This window comes from Leucopleurus acutus, assembly GCF_964270905.1.
Source record: "Leucopleurus acutus genome assembly, chromosome: 4".
In the NCBI taxonomy this organism is placed as follows: domain Eukaryota; kingdom Metazoa; phylum Chordata; class Mammalia; order Artiodactyla; family Delphinidae; genus Leucopleurus; species Leucopleurus acutus.
In genome coordinates, this window is record NC_139146.1 from 63,488,443 (window position 1) to 63,504,670 (window position 16,228).

General features: G+C 40.5%; 1 protein-coding gene across 3 annotated transcripts in view; it reads left to right on the top strand.

Annotated features, from left to right (window-relative positions):
• Positions 1 to 16,228, top strand: part of FAM114A1 (family with sequence similarity 114 member A1) — a 63,686-nt gene that overhangs the window by 20,638 nt on the left and 26,820 nt on the right. For 2 of the 3 annotated variants that reach the window (XM_082838973.1, XM_082838971.1), the window contains exons 4-6: positions 11,102 to 11,215; positions 11,335 to 11,441; positions 14,258 to 14,392. In XM_082838973.1, the coding sequence (XP_082695099.1) occupies positions 11,102 to 11,215; positions 11,335 to 11,441; positions 14,258 to 14,392 (356 nt within the window). The remainder of the gene's footprint in view (positions 1 to 11,101; positions 11,216 to 11,334; positions 11,442 to 14,257; positions 14,393 to 16,228) is intronic. The other variant, XM_082838972.1, reaches the window with a different exon arrangement.

Consider the following 16,228-nt stretch of genomic DNA (forward strand, 5'->3'; position numbering starts at 1 on the left):
TCACCCGTGACTGCTTTGCTCCTCGTAGGTCTGACTCTTTGCTATTGTTTCTTATCAGTCAGCGACTACACCTCACCATTTGACTTTGGGCTTTGCTGGACCTTTATAAAGTTCTCCATCCATCAGCTGGCGGCTTACCTGTTGAATTTACTGTGCATTATCTTTTTCAGTGTCCTGTTGTAATCTGACCTTTGCACATATACAGCCTAGTGCAGCCTTCTTCCGGTGGACTGTGCTCCAAGACCTCTAGGTTTTGTTACCTGATTCAGGTATAACCAGTAGATGATGCTGGCTTTACTGCTTAAAAATCAGGCTGTGACTCCGATGGCAGGTCCCAGCCCATGCTGGTAGGCACTCATCTTTTAATTTGACCTCAAGTCAGTGTCTTAATCTTTAGCCTGTGCTTGGGTTTGGGGTTACTCTTGAGGTTTCCCTAAGGCACCCCGAATAAATGTTGTGTCTTGTTAATGTTGCAACCACTTAAAACTTGTGGTGCTTCTCACCTGGCTCTGTGCAGTAACTGATCCAGAAGAACCTGGGGAGATAACTGCCTGTGGACCAGCAGGATCATTGTGCCATCACTACTGCCATTTCCTTCTTATGGTTGGTGGAGACAGGGTTCCTCTGAGATGATCTGACAGTCACACATTGCCCCATCAAATATCAGAATGAAGTTCAAGTAGACCCTCTTGTATTCACTTCTATTGCTGTGTAACGAGTTACCACACATGTGGAGGCTTAAAACAACATACAGTGATTATCTCACAGTTTCTATGGATCAGGAATTCAGGTCCAAGATAGCTGGGTTCTCTGCTTAGTGACTTGCCAGGCTGAAATCAAGGTGTCAGCTAGCTGCATTGTCATCTGACATTCAGGGTCAGTTTCAAGGTTATTCAAGTTGTTGGCAAAATTAGTTCCTTGCGGTTGTAGGGCTGACACCCCTGTTTTTTTGCTGGTTATTGGCCAGGGTCGCTCAACTCCTAGAGGCTGCCCTCCGGTCCTTTTTCAAAGCCAGCAGAATAATTTCTCCCATGCTTCAAATCTCTCCCTTTAGGAAGGGCCCAAGTCCCTTTTAAAGCCCACCTGATTAGTTCAGGCTCATCCAGGATCTCTCTTTTGATTAACTCAAATTCAACTGATTAATGACCTTAATTACTTCTGAAAAGTCCCTTCACCTTTACTGTATAATGTAACCTAATCATGGGAATGAATCCCATCATATTCACAATCCTGTCCACACTCAAAGTCGGGGGATTGGGCTTCCCTGGTGGCGCAGTGGTTGAGAGTCCGCCTGCCGATGCAGGGGACACAGGTTCGTGCCCCAGTCCGGGAGGATCCCACATGCCGCGGAGCGGCGGGGCTCGTGAGCCATGGCCGCCGAGCCTGCACGTCTGGAGCCTGTGCTCTGCAACAGGAGAGGCCACAACAGTGAGAGGCCCGCGTACCGAAAAAAAAAAAAAAAAGAAGTGGGGGGATTGCATGTTGTCTATGCCAGGGTTGAGAATCTTGGGGTGATCTTTCAATTCTCCCTAACAGACCTCCCTTTTCCGTTTGAAAAGCTCGTCAGTTATACTACCAATGCCAGAAACTCAGTATTTTTTAAGGGCTCTGGCTACATGTTGGATTTTTTTTTTCAGGAGAAGGAAGGATTTATTATTACTTGCAGTAAGTAAGGAGAACACCAGGGATCCTTCCCAAAGCACTATCTCCCTGATATATGTTGGAAGTTTGAAAAGCATTTTAATCTTGGCATTTTTCTCTTATTTGCACCCACAATGACCAAAGGGCACATGAGGGAGAGCAAAGAAAGTTTGAAATATTGATACTCATTCTAAGAATCCCTTTGGAAAAATTGGAGCTATCTTTAGAGATGTAGAGACTAAATATGTTCATCACCGCTGGTCATCACAACCCCAATAAATGCAATAACAAGATAGCTGAATGCCATCCCTAAGTTGTTCTCCAGGTACATTTTGGAGATTTTTGGTCAGGATGGGCTTTAACTTTACAAAGTAATAGTAGCTAAACTAATAGCAGTATATACTTGAAAACCAGATAAGTATTTTGGTGGACCTGATAGAGAACTAAAACTTGAAGCATAAGGGGAGGCTTAGGTTCCAAGGCTGGAAACAGGTAGTGGTGGTGATTGGGAATTTGACTCCCAAAACATAACAGGGATCACAAGTGTCCCACAAATGGAGAAGTGTCACAGCCAGGCTCACAGCCTGAAATAGACGGTTAGAATAGGATTCAACCACCTGTTTACAGAAGCTTGAAAAAGTTATGGGCACCGTCCTGGGTTGTGGTCTATCTTGAGCTACTATCTTTGGATTGAGAGAGGCAAGCAAGGCAGACCTTCCATTACATACAGGCAAATAATATCCATCCAGGGCTTTGCAGCATTAACAGTTTATTATCACAGGGTGAAAAAACTTATTGGAAAACAGAGCACTCACAGCAACAGACAAGCTCTTGAAGGTTTATAAATTGCCTGTGGAAAGTAAAGAAAGAAAATAACCATATATTCTATTGCAATTAATTCCCACTCAGAAACCTCATGTTACCCCCGGGGTAATTCCAGTTGCAGATGGAATTCTATGCAAGACAGCATCTATAACAAAACTCAGAGCTGTCAGTTGAGCACTAGAAACAGAAACCAATACTTCTTACAGTTGTTGAAAAACTGCAGTCACAATCATTAGAACTGTTTAGAGTTGGCAGGAGAGTAACTGGAGAATGGAAAGATTTAGAAGATGATTCTGTCCTGGAAAGAACACTGTATCAGAAGTCATAAGACCTGAGACCCGGTCCCAACTGCTACTAACTTGTGATCACAAAGAATTGTCACTACCTAGCTACACTATGCACTGAACCTCTCCAGACTCAGCTCCTTACTTGGGAGAGTATGGGTGGAAGAACTTGAGAAATTCTAAGATTCCCTCCAACTTCCAGAATATGATGATTCCATAGTTTGTGGCTGTATATAGCAGGAGAAAGATATTTGTAACCACTGTGCTAAGTAGAAAAATATAGAAAATTGATTGACTTTTTGCTACACTGTATTTTTATATTTTATCTTTTGCCTCACTACTTTGACCCCCAAGGTGAAGGGAAAATGAGAAAAAGCAACCTTTCCAATGCTTATATAAAATCCAACATTTCTCAGCCAACAATTGTTTTTGGAGAGGCCATATCTCCTGCATTAGTTTCGTTGACAGCCATGCTATTATCACATTCTAAGAAGACTTGATCAGCTGCCATTCATGCCTTTGGACAAGTTCGTAAGATACAATGAAAACGGTTGTTATTTAAGATCCAGGAAGAAACCTGAGTGGGAAAGGAAAATGTAAAAAAAAAGAAAAAGCAATTTTGATGATAATTTCAAAGTACTGTTGTGAGAACCAGATGTGATTTCCCACAAGCACCCTAGAGACCTGACTTAATCATAGAATATATTGCTAAGTTAAGTGATGGACCAGTAATCAAAATGAAAGTCAACAATGCTGAGATATATACAAATATACCAAGGTAAAAATTCTACAGTAGAATAGATCAACTTATTTCCAGATACTACAAATGACCTACATGTTTATTTAAAATTCTAGTTTTGACAGTTTTATGAGTCTCAACACCTTGTATAAGAGTACCTGAGGAGGGGGAGGGAGATCTGATCTGCATATTTACCTTTTCAGAGTTACCATTGTTCTCCTTCCCCATCCTCTCCTGAGTTACACAATTTTTTCCTTCAGCACATTTTAATGAAAGTCTTCTACCAGCACTGTCAGAAATAATGACAATGTCTTTTTATCACAGAGAACGGCAAACTTGTCAGAATGATACTACAGTAAGAACTCTTAACTAGGTATTTCAGTATCAATATCACATGGGTTTATTTTTGAAGGTGGCATTGCCGATGATGTGAAAATTCTCAAGGATCATTGATACAAAAGATAATAGGATTAATGCTTGGAGTTTGTTCACAGTCCTTTACAATCTATGAATAAGTTAATGAATTCCTGTGTGATGGCAAGGCAAACACTATGAGTTCAGAAACTCTTCTTGTCAATTTTGAACCTGAAGAGAAGTGAGTATCTGATTACAGAGTGGGCATCAACCATCATTACGGAGAGAGAAGACTTTTCCAAAAGGAAGGTTGATTGGCTGTAGGTTCTGCTGCCCTGAAGTTGGCTTTAGTTGAGCACAGCAACACCATCTATGTGTTTTTCTAAATAACTACTTCTCACAACTATAATATCTTGAATTCATTGATAGTAGAGTCTGAAATGCAGCCAATATTTTTATTTTTATTTATTTTAACATCTTTATTGGAGTATAATTGCTTTACAATGGTGTGTTAGTTTCTGCTGTATTAACAAAGTGAATCAGCTATACATATACATATATCCCCATATCTCCTCCTTCTTGTGTCTCCCTCCCTCCCACCCTCCCTATCCCACCCCTCTAGGTGGTCACAAAGCACAGAGCTGATCTCCCTGCGCTATGCGGCTGCTTCCCACTAGCTATCGGTTTTACAGCCAATATTTTTAAATGGTTCTATTTCTCAAAAATTCACCCAAAGAAGAGTAGAAATTGGCACAACCTTCAGAAGAACAATTAACACTATCTATAAAATTTTAAATGCATGTGTCCTCTGTCTAGCAGTTCCACTGTTAATTCTTTGCAAAAGTTCATTAATGTATATGTTCAATATGGAATTCACTCAGCAAATACATATCTTACCAGGCCCTATTCTAGGCACTTGAGGTAAAGCAGTGAGTAAACAAGATGAAGACCTTGTAGTAGAGTTTACAGACTTGTGGAAGGATGCAGACAATAAACAATACACATCCAGCAATCCCACTCCTGGTTATATACCCAGAAAAAAACCATAATTCGAAAGGATACATGCACCCCAATGTTCATTGCAGCACTATTTACAATAGCCAAGACATGGAAGGAACCTAAATGTCTATTGACAGAGGAATAGATAAAGAAGATGTGGTATATATTTATACAATGGAATATTACTCAGCCATGAAAGAGAATGGAATAATGTCATTTGCAGCAACATGGATGGACCTAGAGATTATCATACTAAGTGAAGTAAGTCAGACAAAGACAAATATCTTATGATAGCACTCATATGTGGAATCTAATTTTTAAAAAGGCTGGAACAAATGAACTTGTTTGCAAAACAGAAACAGACTTACAGATATCAAAAACAAAGTTATGGTTACCAAAGGGGAAATGTTGGGGGGAGGGATAAATCAGGAGCTTGGAATGAACGTACACACGCTACTATATATAAGATAGATAACCAACAAGGACCTACTGTATAGCACAGGGAACTCTATTCAATATTCTGGAATAACCTATATGAGAAAAGAATCTAAAAAAGAATGATTATATGCATATTTATAACTGAATCACTTTGCTGTACACCTGAAACTAACACAACATTGTAAATCAACTATACTCCAAAAAAATTAAAATTTTTAAAAATTAAAAAATAAACAATACACATAATGAGTAGGAAGATTATAGAGAGGGTTATAAAGTGTTAAGTCTATGAAAAATATAAGGTAGTGTCAGGAGTACAGGTTAAGCTTTTAAAAAAGGTGGTGTGGGGTAGATCTTAATGAAATGGTATTTGAGTAGAGACCTGAAAGAGCTGAGGGAGTTCACCAGGCATATATGAGAAACTGGAAACAACCCAAGTATCCATCCACAGAGAATGTGAAACATGACAGAGCCATTCGGTAGAATTCTGATTCTATGCAGCCCTTAAAAAGAATGAGGTAGATCAGTGTCCTAGGTCGGATGCCCGGGGAGAAACTGAGGCAGGGATGAGTGTCCTGGAGTTTTATTAGGAAGGACCCTCAGGAGCAAGCCTTGCAAGAGAGTGAAGGACTAGGAAAGCAGAACTGGGCTGCAATGCAGTTGCATCAAAGGCCACAGCCCATCCCACAGGGAGCTTGGGGGTTGGGATGACTCTTCAGAGCTGTCCCAGGGCATAAGGCACAGGACCAGGCTTTTGTATCACCAACTTCCCCACTGACCAGTCATTACAGTACAATCTTGAAGGAGCCAATTCCCTTTGGTGAAGGGCATTTCAAAGGGAGGCGTTTAGCTGAGAGCTAGCTGTCAGCAGGGGTGAAGGAGCACTGGGCTCCCAGGCAGCACACACAGCCTCCACCACCATCTACACATGCTGAGACCTCCACTGTATATGGTGAAGCCGGTCCAAGACACTTATATGTAGGGATGTGCTTTTCAGAACTTTTCCCTGAAAGGAATCAACAAGAAACACATCAGACTTGTTATCCTTAGAAGGAAATGGGGTGTAGGGGGTGGGACTGGAAGGAAGGCAGGGCCCCTTTAAGTCTTTTAAGAGCCCTCTCCTTTTGGAAGTCCCTCTCATATCACAACAAATATAATAAAATGCACCCACATCCCTCATTAAATATGTAATTTGTATATCTGTGGAAGAGTTGAATTTACTTGAACTATAGTTAACCAGTTGACCAAGTATTACATTTTTGAATACATTTAAGTAAATATTATTTAATTTCTAATTTACAAATTTTCTTTTTTGTCTTTTAGAACCAATACTTCTTTTCAGGTCTTAAATCATTCCATAGGCCCCTGTAAGCTCATAGACTGTATTGACTGTTAGATCAATAGGCGCTGTTTAGGGAGAAAGAGGCTGGCCCACCTTCTGTTGTCTATGTTTCTATACTCTGATTTTGCTAACATTATAAATGTTTATTTTTACTTATTTATTTAATTTTACATTTTTTATCACTTTAATTAAAAGTTTTATTTTGAAAAATATTCAGACCTACAGAAGAGTTGCAAAAATGTTATAATGAACTCTCACAGTACCTTGATATAGATTAACCTAATAAATGTTTATTTTTAGAAATCAGCCATATAGAGAAATGAGATTATGGGATTTTTTTAAAGTTTCTTTTCTATATATCCACCTTTTAAAAAGAAAAAGAAAGAAATGAAATGAAAAAGAAGGAAACGTTATATTAAAGATCAAAGCAATCTAAAAGGGGAGAACCCTCTGAACAAGTTAGCTGCTGCCCTCCTGGGGGGTCCTTTATCATAAGGGACCAGCAGAAAGTACCTATAAGGCTACCCAGTCATCCAGGGTGCTGTGTAGAACTACTCTTGCTCCCCTAAGTTACCACTTGGTCAGAGAGACCCCCCCACCAACAACAGATTATTTTCATCCTCCAGAGAGAGGGGAGACCTCCCTTCAATGGGGTTTTGATCTTCTCAACAAGAAGCGAGGTTGGTAAAAAATTTTTGAGAAAAAATTAAACTGGAAGTAGAAGACAGCACCACACAGTGTCTTGGGATCCGTGCCTGCACAGCACAGGGATTATCCTAAAAACATTAAGCTGTACCAACCCAAGGCACAGCTGGGAGGGCCAGGGTTAGAGGAAGGTTTCACTGCAGGGGTGACCTTCACCTGGCTGTTTGGTCAAGGTAAGGTAACTCAAGCTAATTTTAACATAAACCAATATTTTAAAGATGAAGAAGCTCCTGATTAAGTATCTGATCTCCAAGGAGTTATAGAAATGGGACTAAAATGACGTTTAATCAACTACAAACGGCATGTAAGACTTTCTTAACATAACATAGTGATTGAGCAAGTGAGTTTTAGAGTCAGAAATGTGGGGTTCAAATCCTGCCTCTGCCACTTACTGGTTTGGGGACCTTCAGCAAGTAATTTCACATCACCAGGTCTCAGTTTTCTCAATCGTGAAATGGGCATAATAGTATCTCTTACTTCATAATGAAAAGATTAAATAAGATAATTTACTACACTGAAAATATTTAGTCCAGTGCCTGGGACATAGTAAGTGCTCAGTAATGTTGACCAGTACCAAAGGTTTCACATATTTCTTCTCAGTGACCTTATAAAACCCTGGGAGGTAGATGTTATAAACCTCCTTTCAGAGAAGACACAGCAGCAGAGACTCAGAAAGGTCACCAAGACCACATGGCTAATAACTGATGGAACCAAAATTCCTCCAGAAGACTCCTGACTCCTGAGTTTAGGGTGTTTTCCACTAGAGTATGGATGATAAATTAAACACCAGCCAATCATTTAACATTTGTTTTTAAATGATACAGTATCACGGCATGTATTATCTTACTTTCTTTGCAGTACTCGCCTTTTTACTGCAGTAAATCAAAGAGTAGAGGATATTCCGTCTTTAGAACGATAGAATTTGGATGGGTTCATTTCTTGGGGATAATTAGGGTTCATGATGACATGTGAAGAAATGAATCCATGAACTATACCCTGTAGTACTATTCATATTGGTTGTTTTTCTCTGTTATTGGTAGAACAAAATCAGCATCTCTGAGAATGAATCGCTCTCAGTCAAAAGGCAGCAGTGGCTCCGTATTATTACTTCCTTGTCTGGGCACTAGATGTCACACTAAGTAAAATTTTAGAAGTTATTCTTCAAAGTAGGGTGTGGCATAGAGTCTAAACCTTAGCTATGAAAAACCATAGCTTTATATTTCTAGTAGAATGTAGTTAAAGATGTACTTTCACTAACAAAAGAACTCAGAAAAAAAGAACTGTTAATTAGAAAATATAATTGGAGGAATCTTAAATATGTGCAAATCCTTGTACATCCATTATACCTCAATAGTGTGTGTATGTTTGTGTGTATATGTGTGTGTATGTGTGTGTATGTGTGTGTGTGTGTGTGTGTGTGTGTGTGTGTAGGTGGAGTAGCAGCCTATTGTCATGTCTGTTAAAAAGACACATTCTACTTATTATACACGTAAAATGGTATTTCCTTCCAGAAACAAAGCGATTTTTCTAGAGGCAGGTAGTGTATACATATCCACAGTCGTTTGTGAGAAGCTGAGATGGTGAGAAGCTGTTCTTCCCCGGGAAAAGATTCAGACATGGCTCTAACCTGCGAAGGGATGGAGAAGGTGAAAGAGGAGGTAATGACAGTGAAGTTCATTAAACCCTGAATGGTCTCAGGGAAGGATATGGAATCATCTCTCTTGTACAGTTTACACAAAGAAGATATAGCAGATGCCTACCAGCCTTCTGAAACTCATTTATCCCTTGATTTTAGCTCTCAGAAATCTAAATGAGAGTCATGGATGGAGATTTGTATGTACATTATTTCCTTTTTGAAAATACTTGTGCTTTTAAAGGATGTCGAGGAATAGGAGCTCAGTATATAATAAAGTTAGATAATTATATCCCATAATTTACATGTGTTGCTGAAACTCCAGTGAGTTTCCATTGAAATGCTTTGAATTAATTGGAAGCTAGAGAGAATCAAGTCTTACTTTTAGCAGTTATAGTGCATCTTTTTTTAAAAGTAACTCAATAAGGCTTCCCTGGTGGTGCAGTGGTTGAGAGTCTGCCTGCCGATGCAGGGGACACGGGTTCGTGCCCCGGTCCGGGAAGATCCCACATGCCGCGGAGCGGCTGCGCCCGTGAGCCATGGCTGCTGAGCCTGCACGTCCGGAGCCTGTGCTCCGCAACGGGAGAGGCCACAACAGTGAGAGGCCCGCGTACCGCAAAAAAACAAAACAAAACAAACAAACAAACAAAAAACAAAAAAAAAGTAACTCAGTAATGAATTTGGACTGTGTCTAATGATCTACACATGAATATAGTCATATGTTTCTGTATGTAATTAATGTTGTAAACATTGTAAATATTGTTTCCTAAGTTTCAGTGTTTTCTAGATAGTGTATAATAACAGGTGATTCCCACTGGATATAATTAGTCCTCTATCAGTTTGGCAAATTTCGGTGCCGTGATTAAGTTAAGACCCCTCTGATAAGCAAGCTTACGATTGATGAAATATGACTCTTTGGGTTTGGGGTTCATCCATGTCTTTCTCTTATTCAGGAGATGGACGGTCAGTCATTTGAATGGTGCCCTCTACAACTAGACGGTTCTCTTTGGCTCTCAAATCCTGCTGTGACTTGGGCCTTTTTCCCCCAGATATTAATATTGCTGCTGCCTTGGGTTTTAACAGCCTGAGGTTGCCTAGGGTCCTGAGTGAATCTTTCATTTTCTCCCCGAGCACTAAGGGGGAGGTGAGTGCTGTGACGATGGCAGCCCAGGCTGCTTCTCCAAGAATTCAAACAGCCACTTAGGACATCACTAGACTATTAGTTTTCTAAGGAGAAAAAAATGGCTCCAAAATAAAATGTAGACAAAGCTATTTCTCTGTCAAGCCAAAGTTTGTTTGTGTGTATGTGTCAGTGGCGGGGCGGGGGTAGTGGATGAGAAGGTCAGCTCTGTATTCACTAAACAGTTATTGATATTGAATGCACACTGTGCTGGGCTCCAGGGAATTATAGGGATTGTCCCGGCTCAGATAGAGTAAAATCAGTGCCCCTCATCCTGGCCGACTATTCTTACATCTTGTGTTTGGACTGTTACTGCTTAAGATAACTATTAGAGCTGTTGAGCGCCCTTTCTGGTTTTCCCACTGGCTTGCCTTTGGATCCTGACATGTCATCTCCAGACCCTGCTCTCACACATACAGACCGTACTAAAGGAATGACTGACACTTTGTTAAGGCTCAGCTGATTTCTATTCAACAAGTAGTAATTGAGTACCTACAATAGGATAGGCCTACAAGGAATCAAAAAATGAATGACACGTGCCTGCCTTGAGAAGCTTAAAAAAGAGGAAAGAGGGTAAGACAGGGATACCATTCACAGATAATATCTTGGGTTGGAAACCCCAGGTTGCTAGTTAGATAGTGTGAGAAGTAAGAGGGACTAATAAAGCATCTGGCAGCCCTGTACACGCACTTATTTGCTCCTCACAACAACACAGTGGAGAAATTGAGTCACAGAGAGGTGGTAACTTCTCAAAAGTCACCCAGCTGGGTGATGGTGAAACTGAGCTCGAACTGGAACCCACATCTGAGGGCTCGCAAAGTCTGTGCTGTTAATCACCACGTTCTCTCACAGTCGGGATATACACCTACAGCTTACAAGAAGAGCTCTGGGAGATGAGCTGTGGAACCTGCAGACCGTGGGCTTCTATTGTATCTATGAGCCATATTTTATTTCCTGACAGGTCATGGGTTGACAGCGGTCAAGGAAAAAGCAGGGGCCACCCTCCGGATTCATAGTGTGAATTCTGCCTCTTCCGAAGGGGCCCAACCTGATACTGCAAATGAAATCCCTCAAAGTGAGTGGCGCATTTATTTGGGGATTTCTTGGACTTGGGCTGCATTACACCACATACACAAATAGAGTTCCAAGTTAATATCAGCAAAACGAACTCTAAAAGGGTGTTTTTCTCTTTAGTAGCAGTTGCAGCCGCAGATCAGAGGCCTGCAGAAAGCCCACCCACTTCTCCTTCATCGGGGTCTCGGGGCATGCTGTCAGCCATCACCAATGCGGTTCAGAACACAGTGAGTCGTTGGCTGCTTCCTCTGTTTTCCCTGAGGTCTGCCAGTGCCTTTTTTTGATATTTCTATTTACCAGTGACCTAGATACATCAGAGAAAAGATGGTCTTGCTCATAACTTTGGATTATGATTTTGTTATGCTTTCTCCCACGGAGTAGGCGTGACCTTGGAACCAAAATGATAAGAACAAAATGAAATATATTTTATGTTTAAAAGAAGGGAGCTGCTTAGAAGGAACATTTTTCAGTCTGATATAAGTGTCCTTTCCAATGGCTGCAAGGACAGCCTCTGCTTGCGGGGAGAGAGGGCTCTTTCTTAGAGCTGTTTTTCTGAGATGCTCTATGTTTCTTAACCTTCAATTTGAAAAATTATAAAGTGATTCAGGTATATATATATATATATATATATATATATATATACACACCAGTAAAGAATCAGGAACATTCCCCAACATGTTACTGAAGTGTTTCCAGATAACTAAGACCAACATTCTTCCTCCATCCCTACCTCCCAATTCCCACTCTCCTCTTTCCTTGAACAGGCCTAATACACATCCCTCCTTCCCAGGCCCCTTCCTTTTAAAGAAGCTTAAGAAGCTTGTTGTTGACAACAAAACACTAATGAATAATGAAAAAAGGGGGATGCACCCCAACTGAGATAAGGCAGTTAGCTGGTCTTCAGGATCAGAAGGAAAAGGTTTACTTTCTGCTATGTGAAACCAAATAACTAGTTTTTTAAGAAATATGGCTCACATCCAATTTATTCATTCATTCATTTAAAAAAAAAAGGTAATTAGCTTTCATTATATCCCAAGAGCTATGCTAGATGCTGGGCATAAGCTGAAAGAGGACATAACATCCTGGAAGGTGGAGGCAACTTAACAGTTGTCAAATGCAATGCTCTATGGGAAGAAGAGGGGGCTGTGGACACACATATGAGGGTGTCTTAGCCAGACTTCAGGTCAGGGTATGCCAGAAATAGGAAATGACTGTTCCTTTCCTTGATACTTGAGGTCCTCTAGACTAAGCAGGGAGAAGTGGGGTCAGCAAGTATGTTTTAGGAGTTGGATAGCAGTACAAGTCCAGTATGCCCACGGCAGGTGTGCGGGGAGGGTTGTAGGGCTGGGGATGGGACAGAGTGCTTTCATTACCTCTGGCGTAAGAAGTGAATTCATGGGGACTTCCCTGGTGGTCTAGTGGCTAAGACTGCACGCTCCCAATGCAAGGGAAGAGAGTTTGATCCCTGGTCAGGGAACTAAGATCCCACACACCTCATGCTACAAAGGCACGGCCAAAAAAAAAAAAAAGAAAAGAAAAAAAAAAGGAAGTAAATCCATGGTCTCCCTGAGCTACGAGGCAGGGCCCTCTGAGTTTGTTCTCAGCATCCTCACATTCCTTTCTGTGTGCTCTCCAACCTTCCGGTTCTCCCTTTTCCCAAGCTCCAGACACTCCCCCACCAAGTCTGCCCTTACTCAAAGTCCCTTCATCCTTCCTTCTCCCATCTTGTTCTCTACTGAAGTAATCCCTCACAGGATGTTAGGAGAAGGTAAATCAAATTATGCAAAAGTGTGAATTGCTGATACCCCCTAGTCCTCCCAAAATATGTGCATTTAAAAATCTGTTTTGGGGCTTCCCTGGTGGCGCAGTGGTTGAGAGTCCGCCTGCCGATGTGGGGGACGCGGGTTCGTGCCCCGGTCCGGGAAGATCCCACATGCTGCGGAGTGGCTGGGCCCGTGAGCCATGGCCGCTGAGCCTGCGCGTCCGGAGCCTGTGCTCCACAGCGGGAGAGGCCACAACAGTGAGAGGCCCGCGTACCGCCAAAAAAAAAAATAACAATAATCTGTTTTGTAGTGTGATTATTCATTGGCTCCCAAATTGGAAAACAGTCTAAATGTTCAAGATGGAGATGACTAATAAAGCATATTAATCAGTGAAATCAAATATTGCTGTTGAAGTGATAATTATGAAAATGGATAATGCATATAAAGAATAATGTAATAATAAATATAACCTATGCAAACTCATGTAAGGTGAGGAAAAAACACAGATATATGCATATTGTAATTGTAGTTGTATAGTTGGGGTATAGGCAAAGAAGATGTTGCAAAGAAATGTAAGCAGTTCTGTTTGTATGTTTATGTGTATGTGTATGTTATGTGTATGTGTATGTAAGTTTATGTGAGTAAATCTTGGTTGTTTTACTCTTTTTTTTAAAAAGAGAAACAGTGACTGGCAAAGGAATTTGCAGTGGTTAACTACATAATAGAACAATTTCTAAAGCCAGAAGCACATGGAATCAACCTGTCTTATTTCATGAAAATACTAATTATAGGCGGTTATTGCTACTTTCTGAAAGTATGCACGAGCCACTGAAACAGCCTGAGGGTCCTACACTCTAGGGCCCTATATTAAAGAATTCCCTAAACTGGCAAGAGTATTTGACATTTTTATAGACTGCTCCAAATGATTCTGCTACTTGGGTTAAAATGTTTTCAAACAAAAACAGCAATTGGGTCACCTATTAATTTTTTGTCTTAGGAACATATCTATTCATACACACAGCCAATAAAATTAATCCCTAATGTGCTTTGGTTTTCTTAAGCATCCTTATTTAATAACACTGCATGTCCTACAAAGTTATATGACATACGCTCTTCCATGGAAAAGAAAATAGGATTAAATGGATGATAAATCTCCTGATAAGAAAAAACTGACTTTATATTGCTTTTCATATTTGAAGATAGTGCAGTCTAGGAGGTGCTGACTGCCTCGGAACAGCAAAACATGAAAACCTAATCTTGTGCAATTATCTCATTGGCAGGGTAAGAGCGTCTTAACAGGAGGTCTTGATGCTCTGGAATTCATTGGCAAGAAAACTATGAATGTCCTTGCAGAAAGTGACCCAGGTTTTAAGCGGACCAAGACACTCATGGAGAGAACCGTTTCCTTATCTCAGGTGGGATTATGTACTTTTGTGATTTGTTCTTTTGGTCAATAAAGTGAATACATTTTTTAATAGATATTTTAAAGCACATGTCAAATTCAAATGACACAAAATATCAGGGAGTGAAAATTGAGTTTCTAATACACCCCTTTCCCCAGCCACACATCATGGGAGACAACCATTGTTAACGACTTCTTACGGATTCTATCAGAGACATTATACAGACAGATTTAGATATAGATATGACTATATAAATAGATGTAGCTAAACATATACATATATATACATGTGCACATATATACATACAAACTTTTTCAACCAAATGTTAGCATACTAACCATGCTCCTTTGTACCTTGCTTTATTAAGTATAAATTATACTTAATAATTTCTTGAGGATGATTCCATTGATGCCATTTGTCTTAGTCCATTCGGGCTGCTATAACAGAATACTGCAGACTGGGGGGCTTATAAACAACAAACAGTTATTTCTCAAACTTCTGGAGTCTGGGAAGTTCAAGATCAGAATAGCAGCAGATTCAGTGTCTGGTAAGGGCCTGCTTTCTGATTCATAGACAGACGTTTTCACACAGTTTCTTCACATGGTAGAAGAAGACAAAGGAGCTCTCTGGGTCTCTTTTATAAGGACATGAATCCTGTTCATAAGGGTTCCACCCTCATGACCGAATCACCTCCCAAAGACCCCACCTCCAAATATCATCACACTGGGGATTATGTGTCAACATAAGAATTTTGGGGAAACACAAACATTCAGTCTATATTACGATTATATTCCAGCTCTGCCACGTTCTAGCTACATGACCTTGAGCAGACAACTTAACCCTTCTGTGCCTCAGAGTACTCATCTGTACACTGGGAACATCAATACCTACTGATAGCTTTGTTGTGAGGATGAAATGAGTTAGAATAGAACCTGACTCATAGTTAGCACCCAAGAATGTTAGTTGTTGTCATTGTCTTTTTTATGTATCAAGATGATAGGTAGAAATGGCATCTCATTGGAATTTTAATTTATATTTCTCTTACTATGTGCAAGGTTAGACTTCTCCTCTCATACTTCCAGCTCTAAAGTGTTCCTCCTTGAGAAATATGGTATGAAGAATTTAATCTATGTTTTGCTTACTTACAGTAGTCAGTAAAATTAAAAATAATGTTTATCTTATTTTCCAAATACAGAACTCTAATACTGAACTTGCTCTTTCTGTTGACACATGACCAGCTCAGACCCCATAGTGTCAATCATGCCCCTTTTCCCCTTCCCCCTTAAGAGTCTGATACACCAGGTCTCTCTATGTCTTATCAAAATCAGGAGCAGCAGATGCAGGATCTTACAAATTTCACAGGCAGGACAAACACATCTTCCCATGGCTCAGTGCTGGGAAGCCACGAAGGAGCTATCACTGGCAACGGGTGAGTGGCAGCTCCTGAAAAGTTTGATTTTTAGGTTATTTCTTCTTGGCTCTTCCAGAATAACCCACATATAACCACTGTGATATTACGGCCCAGGTAGGGACTTGGCAGGATCAGCCAGACCATCACCCTCCTGATCCTTAAAGAAGAAAATAGATGTTGTATTAATCAGGACATTAACACTAGATGTTGTACAAATACAAAACAAGACCAAAAATAATAATAATAACGCAAGTATCAATGTGGCTTGAACTGAAGAAGTTTTCTCTCTCATTCCTACAGTGTTAGCGTTCGTGGCAGCCCACGTCTTGTGGCTCCACCGTCTTAAGATCCTTGACTTCCAGCCTCATAGAAAGGGGAGAAAAATATGTGGGGGGCCATTGCCCACTTCAGCTTCCTTCCGAACAGTAATTTTTCAT